The sequence below is a fragment of the Podarcis bocagei genome (genome assembly GCF_964188305.1).
Source record: "Podarcis bocagei genome assembly, chromosome: 5".
In the NCBI taxonomy this organism is placed as follows: Eukaryota; Metazoa; Chordata; class Lepidosauria; order Squamata; family Lacertidae; genus Podarcis; species Podarcis bocagei.
Window position 1 is genome coordinate 49,665,125 of NC_138129.1, and position 11,603 is coordinate 49,676,727.

Genomic DNA, 11,603 nt, shown 5'->3' on the forward strand with positions numbered 1-11,603 from the left:
CCGTGCCAACTCCATGCCGCTTCTGGAGTTTTAAGGAGCCTAAGCTTTATCAAAGGCAAATATTAAGGATTTTGTCCACCTGAGGGTTGATAAAAATGAAAGCACTTACCTGTGTTAGCACAATAATATTAACAACAGCAACATGTGCTATAGTTGTTGTTCTTGTAGCCAGCCTTATCTGGTCTGGAGACACCTCAAAGCAGCTAAAAATATTCAGTGCAATGCAATGCAACAGCAGCCCCCCAAAAGAGCAGCAGAAACAACTTTTCTTTAACAAATCTGGACAGCAAGCCAACAATAAAGCTAATGTTTGATTTAAAAGGATCTTACACAAGTACCAGGCTGTACGGTAGTATGTCAGGAAGTGGGGGAGATGATGAGATTTTCTTGTAAGAGATGCTAATGAATTAATTAAGAGAACATTGATTAATTGGGCATGAGTACTTGTTGTCTGAGGGCAGACAATGAGGAGGATAGGATAGAGCATTGTGGCTGACTTATTGGTAATGTTTTGTTCAATGCCATGCATGGATGCTTTGCATGAAGAAAACACCTGGTTCAATCAGTTGGCACCTTCAATTAAAAAGTGTCTCGTGTAGGAAACTGGGAAAGATATCTGCCTGAGATGTAGGTATATTGTAGATTCTGCTGGATAAGACAGACCAATGATCCGATGCAGTAAGTTTCATATAAGCGGTTGGTGCTTTTGCAGGTAACTTTGAACAAGCCAATGAAGAGTTAAGGATGATTATTAAAAAAATATGGAAGAGAACCAGCATGAAGCTCCTGGATCAAGTCATTCCACCAATTGGAGGCAAGTCCTTAATTTCTTTATTTAAATGCCATTTGACCTTAACAAAAACTCTAAGCCAGCCTTTCTCAACTTGTGGGTCCCCAGATGTTGTTGAACTACAACTCCCATCACCCCTAGCTAGCAAAGCCAGAGCTCAGGGATGATGGGAGTTGTAGTCCAACAACATCTGGGGACCCACCGATTGAGAACCGCTGTGAGTAGTTTACAAGAAATATCAAAATTATCAATAGAAACTGTTTAAAACAATAAATTAAAAACATTTTTTAACAAAACAATTAAAATCAGCTGTAATCTAAAAAGAAATTGAAACATGTTAACTTCTGTGTGCCTGGATAGGCTTACCAAAACAAATATGTTTAAAGGAAGCACTGCATAGAATGCAACTATTTCATATATATATTTATCTCCAACCCTCTTTCTACAGCTTGCATTTCACAAATCTCCTTTGTGTGTTCTCAAGCAGCCTGGCATATGCATACAAGTTGGCTGGGTACTTTGGCTGAGCAAACTTAATGTCTACTTGTGCCTCCTCCTCCTCCAGATGATGAGGTGACTGTGGGCAAGTTCTACGCTACCTTCCTCATCCAGGAGCACTTCAGAAAATTCATGAAGCGCCAGGAAGAGTATTACGGATACCGGCCCAAGAAGAATGCTGTTGAAATCCAGGTAAGTGAGAGTTGGAACACACCTGACCCAGCAGAGTAGAAAGATTTCCAGCCCATAATGGAGTGAAAGAAGAGAGGGAAATGGAGGTGCTTTGGGTTCTCTCATATGCAGCAGATTCCAGGTACTGTGATGCAGTTGTTTGCAGTTTTCATGGCCCTGTTTTGGGATTCTCTAAAGAGCTGGCATTTTAAACAAAATAATCTCTTTGCAAATATTCCCACAAAATTATTATCCCTTTCGCCCCATCTTCTCCCACAAAATGCTTATGGACAAATCTTTCTGGAATTTTTCATGCTTTGGGTTTCCTCTGGAATTGCTGCTCTTGGTTCATTCAATTTACAGGGGGCATTTGAATGACATTTGCTGTTTACAGGCAGGGGCTGGATATTGCAAATGGGTTATCCACATACCTTGTAACTGGCCTTTGTGATTTATTAGATTTTCCCTGGAAAAAGGAAATCCAGATTCAATGGTGGGTGGAGGAAAGACAATATGGTCTGGCATTTTGATACCAACAACATTGTGTGGACCCAGTTAAAAAAAAAAAAAGAGCCATGCATGAGGAGCTGTCCTACAATAAACACCCAACTGGGAGCACCCAGTAAAGTCCATCCTGTAATCAACGTCCATCTGGACACTTCCATTGCCATCAAATGTTTCTGTGTGCTTTCCCCATGCTTCTTTTCAGTTTCAGGAAATCCATTTTTGTTTTTGTTTTTGGAAAGAATTGGACAATAGCACAGTATCTGCATATGTAGATTGCCTTAGTTTTAGAGTTCCTCTGGGCAACTTGTTTATTGAGCATCCATCCTGATTTTCTTGCACGAAGCTTACGCAGAGGTTAGATGATATCTGGCCTTTATTGTGCATTTGTTCTGATTTGTTTATCGGGTGGTTGTACGGCAATGAGCTTTCTAGCATTTGAAGAAGCGTGGTTTTGATGTGTGTGGAAATTAATTGGGTGTCTAAGCCAATGCTTTCTGTTAGCACTTTTCCAGTCAACACCATTTAGCAGCATGCATTTTTTTTCCTCTCTGATTATTTAAATTTGCCCTTTTCAATCTAGGTTTTTTTGGCGGGGGGAGTCATCACACAGTAATGTTTAAAATTTTAAGGGTGTTATAGCACATTTTAAAAGAACTTTTTCAAAAGATCAACATGCCACTATAATGCTGTGCTCAGGTGAATTTTCACTCCCCCCCCCCCCGCCAGCTATGTCACACCCACTTGTGTGATGCAGCTTAACTGAGTGTTCCCCCTGTCAACATAAGCACTGGTTTATATACAGTACTTTGTGATGCTGGCAAGTTCATATCTGTGCATGACTAGGGATATATACTGTAAGAGCCTGACCTCCAAGTTAATTTCATGGGAAGGAAAGTCATCAAGACTTAGGAGAAGGTGGTTTGGGTCGCACCTTAACTTCCTGTTCTCTGGCATGAATGGTCCTTGCCAATGATGATCATTTCTGTGCTGTTTCAATGAGGCTGGCCTGAGGACCATTGAAGAGGAAGCAGCTCCTGAGATCAAAAGAGCAATCTCTGGGGATCTGACGGCAGAGGAGGAACTTGAGAGAGCCATGGTTGAGGCAGCAATGGAGGAGGGCATCTATAGGGTGAGTATGAGCACAGATATAAAGTTTGCTTAATGGGCATCCAATATATCCTTTAACCCTCAGCTGAAAGCTTCAGCAATAACACACTTGCAGTGCTCCCCTCACAGAATGAGTCCATTCCCCACTCCATTTGTCTCCCCATGAAGTTATCATTCATCATTCAGTTTTTTTTCCTTGGTTGAATGTTAAAGAGCAGAAGCACCTGTGCTATTCTGTTTTCTGTTTGTTTGATTGACTAAACTTGTGTTAGTGGTCTTTTATATTCTTACAGAATACTCATTGTAATGGTGGGTGGAGGAGATAAAGCAGAAGTGGAATTCTAACCTAAGAGGAAGTTGAGACCCCCACAGATTATGTGAGACACCCAACACATTTACCTCAAATTGTGGCTCCTCGTCAGCCATCATTCAATGTTAAGCACCCCGAGTTGAGTTAAAGAAACATACAACAAATAAAGCCGAGGCGTCCTGAAGCTCTCTGTGGGGTGTCTATTTATATACAAAACATTTTGAGCAAAATAAAATGTGCACACACATTTCTACTATTTTTGGTTAACACAAGTAAAATATTAAATATGGAGAACCCCAAGATAATAATAACTAGGTAAGTTGAGTCCACCCTTTAAAATAATTAGGTCAGGCTTCCTCAACCTCAGCCCTCCAGATGTTTTTGGCCTACAACTCCCATGATCCCTAGCTAGCAGGATCAGGGGTTGGGGATGATGGGAATTGTAGTCTCAAAACATCTGGAGGGCCGAGGTTGAGGAAGCCTGAATTAGGTAGTTGTAAACATGGTAGTTTAAAACACTATTAATATAATGTTTGGTTTGCCCCTAAATATAATTTGTGCTTTCTAACTAACTAGATCTTGTTCCCTCCATCCCCCAGCTGGAACACAAAGGGCTTAAGAAAGACCAAAATAACAACCTCCTCTCTTTTCTCCCCTGCCCTTGAATGCAGAGGACAGGGGGGTTGTTTGGCCAGGTGGACACCTTCATGGAACCAAGCAGCCCGCTACCACCTCATATGGCTAGCCAGAGACCTCTACAATTCACTGAGATGGGAAGCGAAGATTTGGATTCCCCTGTATTCCTTGACGACTTCCCACCAGGAGGCGGTGGCAATGTGAACAACAGCAACAGCAACGCCAACAACAATGCAACAACGGGGTAAAGCCCAAGAAACCGAGAGCATAACAAGCTGAGAGAGTAGCATTCCTTTCAGAGGGCTGATTCTGGCATGAGATTGGACCACTAAAGATTGGATTTTGCACAGTTTCTGAGCCCTGATATAACATGATAGAGCTAGAATTGTCCTAAAGCTTTTCTTTAAAAGTTTTTCATTGATTGCTGAGTGGGGGAATGGGGGTGGGCAAGTTGGGGAAGAAAATGAATTAGTATTCAGGAGTTATAAAAAAAACCTGGAGAAAGAGTGACTTACCAGTAAAGGCGGAGGTGGCAACCCTAAAAAAAACCACAACCCACTTTCCTTCATTTTAAAGAAATTTTCCCAACTGATTGAAGCAGCCAAGAACTGCTGCAATCAGTAGCTAGCTAGGTGACCACGTTCTCTCACAATGTTCCTGATGCATATTTTGGGGAAAGATGGCAGCAGTAGGGGATACCATCACTCCCTCGCCCCAAGCTATAATACATATGGAACAACATTAAGTTATGGCGTAACATCATTTGAAATGAAGCATTATGGGAGACTCCCGGAGACTGAGTGACATTGCCAGACAAGAGGACATAGCCCAGGTAAAACCAGGGATGTTCCTAGGGGACCAGATTTATCGGACCATACCAGCCCCCTACCTTGCAGAAATTCACTATGTGGAATACCGTAGACTTCTTACAGCGGCTAGATTAAATGTCCTTGACTCTGCGATATTGTGGGGAAGGTACAGGGGAGTACCATACGCCCAGAGAACCTGTCATTGTGCCATGGGTGTGGTTGACTCCACCAAACACATTCTCTTGACTTGCCCTTCTTATGCAGAGCTTAGACAAACTTTTATAGACCCACTCCTATGTCAATTTAGCTTCCTATCCGGAGAAAACCAGGTTTTACACTTGCTGAATAACGTCACTAGAGCTATACCTTCCTTGGTGGCCAAATTTCTTTTTTTAGCTTTTAAGCGTCGCAAGACTATAATTGACTGTATTGATATGGGGCTATCTGTTTAGCCCATTTTAGTGTTGGCTATGTTCTAAAATCTTCCTGCAGCTTTTAACTGTGTATTGACAAATGTACTTTTTTCTGACTGACAGTCGAATAAAAGGTTGATGATGATGAGCATTATGGGAGAACATGCTGGCCCGGCTTGCTGTGGCCTGGTAAATTTATGCAAGAGGAAATGGGAGGTGGTATGCTTCCGAATACCAGTTTCTGGAAACCACAGGAGGGGAAAGTGCTGTTGAATTTGAGTCCTACCTGCATGCTTCCCATAGGCATCTGGTTGGCCACTGTGAGAACAGAGAACATGGGCCATTGACCTGATCCAGCAGGCTGTTCTTATATTCTTGTGACATAAGGGTTCTTTTAAAAAAATACACCATTACCCCTGCCTTTACTGGTAACCCCACCTTTGTTAAAAAATAAAAAAATAAACTTTCTCTACCCTGGGAATGTTATCAAAGTGCCTTCTATTAACCACCATAAGGGACACCACCCAACACCTTCTTGTCACCAAAATCCCACCCCAAAAATAGAAGTCATATTGATCACTTCTGAAAGGTGCTGAGCTTTAGCTTTCATGGCAAGAGCATTCCAGAAGTGATGGGCACCCATGAGAATGCCCTTCTGTATGCCCTCGCAGTGGTAACTTAGTGCATGGATGTTAAACCTTAGAAATGCTTTGGGATATACAGGTGGCAATAGGTTGCACCCAACTTTTTGAAAGCTTCAAATGGTGGATAGGGGATACAGAGCATGTATGGTATGTTTTCAATTCTTTCTGTGAAGAGAAAGTAGCATTCTGTACTGAGTGAAACTTTTAAACCATCATAAAGAGAAGCCTCTTTGAGGATTGCATCACATATATATATTTAGCTGTGGTACGCACACACACACGCGCGCACACACACACAGGCTGGATCTAGACACATCAAAGAAGCATTTCAGTTAAATGCATTGTAAATTTAAACAGAGAAAACAGGTAGAGAAAAACGGGACTCCACAGCACCATCTGGTACAGTATGTTATATTGCATATACAACACTTATAAATCACTTTTTCTTTACTAATCTAGCTGAGTCCAGAGAGAGAAGGAAAAGATTGGAAAATGGAAAAGAAAGTGCTGGAGAGCTATGGTCTGGTCAATAACTGTGGGTTGTTGTTTTTGATGTAAAATCATAGTCTTCTGGGTCACCCTAAGGTAAAGGTAAAGGGACCCCTGACCATTAGGTCCAGTCGTGACCGACTCTGGGGTTGGGGCGCTCATCTCACTTTATTGGCCAAGGAAGCCGCCGTACAGCTTCCGGGTCATGTGGCCAGCATTACTAAGCCGCTTCTGGCAAACCAGAGCAGCATGCGGAAACGCCGTTTACCTTCCCACCTATTTATCTACTTGCACTTTGACGTGCTTTTGAACTGCTAGGTTGGCAGGAGCAGGGACCAAGCAACGGGAGCTCACCCCGTTGTGGGGATTCAAACCGTGACCTTCTGATCGGCAAGTCCTAGGCTCTGTGGTTTAACCCACAGCGCCACCCACGTCCCTTGGGTCACCCTAAAGAGTACTAATAGTTGTTTGGGACAGGGTATTTTCTTGGAACTTACTATCAGTGCTTTGCTCCATAGGGTGATGTATGAGAATGAACTAGTGAGAGAGAGGATGCTACCGTCATCTCATCAGCTACCTGACCTAGGTGAGTTCTTGCTAGGGCTAGAATTGTCCTAAAGCTTTTCTTCAAAAGTTTTTCATTGATTGCTGAGGGGGGGGGGAATTGGAGTGGGCAAGTTGGGGAAGAAAATGAATTAGTATTCAGGAGTTTCCAGGGCCAGTCTAATCTCATAATCCCTATACAGTGGTACCTCGGGTTACATACGCTTCAGGTTACATATGCTTCAGATTACAGACTCCGCTAACCCAGAAATAGTACCGGTACCTCGGGTTAAGAACTTTGCTTCAGGATGAAAACAGAAATTGTGCTCCGGCAGGGCGGCGGCAGCAGGAGGCCCCATTAGCTAAAGTGGTGCTTCAGGTTAAGAACAGTTTCAGGTTAAGAATGGACCTTCAGAACAAATGAAGTACTTAACTCGAGGTACCACTGTATGCCTATACTCAGGTTAGTGTGGGAGGAGGTTAACTGCTGATCTGACAAAGGAGACTGTGTAATGAAAGCGTTTGCAACTGGCATGGGTCTAGTCAAAATATCACCTTTTAAGACTTGGAAAATGTAATTATCTCTGATTCCTTTTGTCTCTTTTCCCTCTCCCCTCTAGCCAGCAAATGCTCTATTCGGGCTAAAAACCGTAAAGGAAAAATGAGCAAGGTGCCAGCTCATGGTGTCCAGAGCGAATCAGAACTACAGTTTTCCATCCAGCAGGTAAATGCTGCATTGCTTCACTTTAGGCATGCTAAAGAGACCACAACCCAAGCTGTGCTTTCAGTGTTCCCCATACAACTCCATCAGATACAAAAGACAGGATGTGTACATATATTGGGCTACGGTCCCATTAGAATGATTTAGCATTGTTGAAGTTTGCTTTTCCACAATCAGCTGAAAGCAGAATTAATATGATTCCACACGACACTTAATATAGTGTCATATTACCCAGCAATGGCCTTCCCCCATAGCCAAAACCCTTCTGTAAAGTTTGTTTGCATTTAAGCCTCACTCAGCAAAAGTCATTTTCAGCTTCTGAAATAACCACCCTCAGTTGCTCATTAATTTCAGTTTCAGTTCCCTTGGAGGAGGGTTTTATTTATTTATCCCATTAGTATGTTTTGTTTTCAATTGTCTATCACTGTGTGTGTGTGTGTGTATGCTTTTTTGGTATTATAATAATAAGGTGCTAATACTCAAGCCTTGATAAAAGTGGTACAAAATGGCTGCCACGGGGAGCAGAAATAGAGGTGACTGTACTCCATACAATAAGTCCCATCTCTCTCTCTCTCTCTCTCTCTCTCTCTCTCTCACACACACACACACACGCACACACACACACACACACAGAGAGAGTTTGTTACATGAACATGAAAAAAAGTAAAATAATGGGAGGAAATCAGTAATTAAGCCCTCTCACATGAGAACAGAAACTGACAATAAAGGGAAATTCAGAGGCACTGTTCTGTGGATTGATGAATGTCAGCCACACTCAACAGGAAACAATAAAAGGATAGAACCACTGAGGAAGAAACTTAATTGAAGGACATTAGCTTTGAAAACATTCAGTAGCGGTTTGCCTATTCACAGTGGACAGGCTGACTCTGCAATTGCACTTACAGTGTTTTTTTAAATTGCCACAGATCAGTTCTGACAAAATGCCGGAGGGCAACACAGGGAAAATGCAATGTCATCTAGACCAGTGTTTCCCAACCGGTGTTCCGCGGCACACGAGTGTGCCGTGAGACATCGGCTGGTGTGCCGCGAGATGCCTGGAGGGAGGCGGGCGAGTCGGGCGGCGAGAGGCGGGGCGGCGGCGGCGAGGAGCCGCTCGGCGCGCAAAGCGAGGGAGGCTGGAGCCAAGAGCAGCGGCGAGCAGGAGGCGCTTGGTGGGAGATTCAGCCGAGCCCGAGCTGCGTGCGCTCCCGAACCTCTGGGCGGAGAAGAGCGTGTGTGTGTCCGGCTTAGCGACGGATCCTCTCACCCGGCGCAGCAGAAGACAACCCTCGGGGCGGAGCTCCTGCCACAGGCCTCCCGCCTTCTTCCCCACGCGGGGCAGAATAAGTGGAAACCGGCGGACGCAGCGGGTTTCTCAGCCGCTGCCCGGGTTGCCCCTCTCTCCTACAGAGCCGCATCCATCCCAGCCCCTCCTGTCATCTCAACCTGCCCGTCTAATTTACATACCATCATATCCTCCTTTCTTATTGATTCACTTAGATTTAGTCTTACATTTCTCGCTTTGTCTCCGTAGACTGCGCGGAGGGAGAGCCAGAGAGAGGCATCGCTCCTGCGCGGCGGGAGAGGGAGCAGCCGGAGCGATGCCCCAAACGAGCTGAATTCCGAGCGAGGGACTGAGGGGGGGAGGGGAAAAACTTTCACTTTCGTGCGTCCCTCCCGGCGTGACGCTGCGCGCTGACGTCACGGGGCGGGGCTTTAATGGTGGTGTGCCGCGAGATTTTTTTTCAGTAAACAGGTGTGCCGTTGCCCAAAAAAGTTTGGGAAACACTGATAGACTACTCAAGGAAATTGGGTCTTGCATCCCCTCTTAAACATCCACACAGGTGGATAGTGCCTGACGGATGCACCCACTTGCAGTAAACACAATTCATTTGATGTTGAGGTTGTGCCAGACCATCTCCATTAGAGGATAAGCACTTTTGTCTATCTCCTCTTCCAATATCAGAGAAAACTCAAAGGGGGCGGGGGGAGCATCATGGCATATCCAACTATCCAAGCCATATTTTATGCACACACCTGGCAACGTTATATAACAGTATTTAATTCTTAAAATATGGGCAGGAATAACTTTATCCTCACTGTAGATATGTCCGTCTGCAAATTGTGCCTCAGGATCAATGGGGATAACAATCTTAATAAGGAAGGTCACTGGGGCGGGGGCGGGGCCTGCTGCACTCTGGGTAATAAAGAGACTGGTGATTGATGCCACTCAGATCTATCTGGTCTTGTTTCCATGCAATTTCCCCCAAAGAAGTCCATTGGTTCACAACAGGAGTCCAATGAAGGATATGCACTAAGGAGTATGGAAACCTCTACCCCTGCCTCCATTCAGCTCATCCAAGAGGTACAGCTGTTGTTGTTTTTCTAAAAATATTTTATTTATGATTTTCAGTTTTATACATTTCAATAATCTTACAATCCTTTTAACATTTCAAAACTTGTCTTCCTTCCTCCTCTTTCTGCAGTTCCTTAAATTTATTTTTAATATTTTCTGCATATCCAAATTAACTTAATTTGCTCATTTATTCATCTACTTTAAATATAAATGAGAACCTATAAAACTGCAGGTTATTACAATAATCCTGCCAATGTTCTTATCTGTTTACAGTTTGTTTGTAAATATTCAATAAACCCTTTCCATTCTTTTATTAAAAGTCTGTTATCTTGATTTATTATTCTTCCGGTAAGTTTCGCCATTTCTGCATATCCCATAAGTTTTGGTATCCATTCTTCTTTTTCTGGGACTTCTTCTTTTCATTTTTGGGCAAGTAACATTCTTGCTGTTGTAGTCACAAACATGAATAAATTTCTTTACAGTTTGGGTAGTTCTGTCCCTATAATTCCCAAAAGAAAAGCTTCTGGGTTTTTTATTCATGCTATTTTAAACATCCTTTTCAATTCATTATATATCATTTCCCAGTAAGCTTTAACCTTACTACAAGACCACCACATATGATAAAAATAACCTTCTTTCTCTTGACATTTCCAATACTTATTTGATTTGGATTTATACATTTTTGCCAATTTCTTGGTGTTAGGTAACATCGATACATCATTTTCATATAATTTTCTCTTAGACCATAGCATGCTGTAAATTTTATAACCATGTTCCACAATTGTTCCCATGGTTCCATATCGATATTATGACCAAGATCTATTGTCCAATGTATCATTGCAGGAGGTACAGCTGTGAGCATCACACACAAGTTCATTGGAAGTGGTTGGGGTTTGAGACAGGGTCAAGGGAAGGGACAAAATGGGATGTTGAAGAAAGGAAATAGGGATGTCAGAGAATTCAGTCCTAAATGGGAAATGGGAGTGAAAAATCACCACAATTAGCATGGATCCGTACAGAACAGAACTGACACATTTCTTTAGTCTTGGAATAACTGTGTTATTTTCTGCATTGTTTTTTGGTATTTCTCTTCCACTGAAATGCATTGACATTAATTGCATGGGCTTCCATTTCTTCTCCCACAGGCTCTGAGTTCTGGAGGACTTGAATCCCTGGCTAAAGACTATTCGTTCATGAAACTGGCAAGAAATGAGATGGCTGGTGCCTTCCAGGTGGAGGTGACTGAGGTGGAGGAGATTGCAGTTGCTTTGTTGAAGAGAAGGGAAACCGACTCAAATACATCTTTGTAAAAGGCTCATTGCATGGCCATTCCAAATTCCAGACTGTGAGATCTTGCCCCCAGCCTTATCTCTTTTTTCCCCAGCAGGGCTGCTATAAAGTGCTACCCGTTTGTCTGCTTCCGGGTGGTTACCATGAAAGCACTGCATTACTTGCTCATAGCAATCCCTGACTGGTTGCCATCGGCAGCATAACAGGCTAATGGAAAAGATAGCAGAGGGAAACCTATTTTCCTTGGCTGTCAAAGGAGGAGATTTTTTTTAGAAATAGAACTCCCCAGGTGTTTCTCCCAGCAGGGTCTCCTTGCTCT

The 11,603-nt window shown here is 43.2% G+C and overlaps 1 protein-coding gene across 1 annotated transcript in view; it reads left to right on the plus strand.

Moving 5' to 3' along the window:
• CACNA1S (calcium voltage-gated channel subunit alpha1 S) overlaps window positions 1–11,304 on the plus strand; it is a gene marked incomplete at its 3' end in the record, with an annotated part of 56,812 nt that extends 45,508 nt beyond the window's left edge. The window contains exons 38-45 of the mRNA XM_081195523.1: window positions 713–814; window positions 1,356–1,480; window positions 2,967–3,095; window positions 4,055–4,263; window positions 6,893–6,960; window positions 7,538–7,641; window positions 9,911–10,003; window positions 11,140–11,304. Of these exons, the coding sequence (XP_081051649.1) occupies window positions 713–814; window positions 1,356–1,480; window positions 2,967–3,095; window positions 4,055–4,263; window positions 6,893–6,960; window positions 7,538–7,641; window positions 9,911–10,003; window positions 11,140–11,304 (995 nt within the window). The remainder of the gene's footprint in view (window positions 1–712; window positions 815–1,355; window positions 1,481–2,966; window positions 3,096–4,054; window positions 4,264–6,892; window positions 6,961–7,537; window positions 7,642–9,910; window positions 10,004–11,139) is intronic.
• Between the last annotated feature and the right edge of the window lie 299 nt (window positions 11,305–11,603).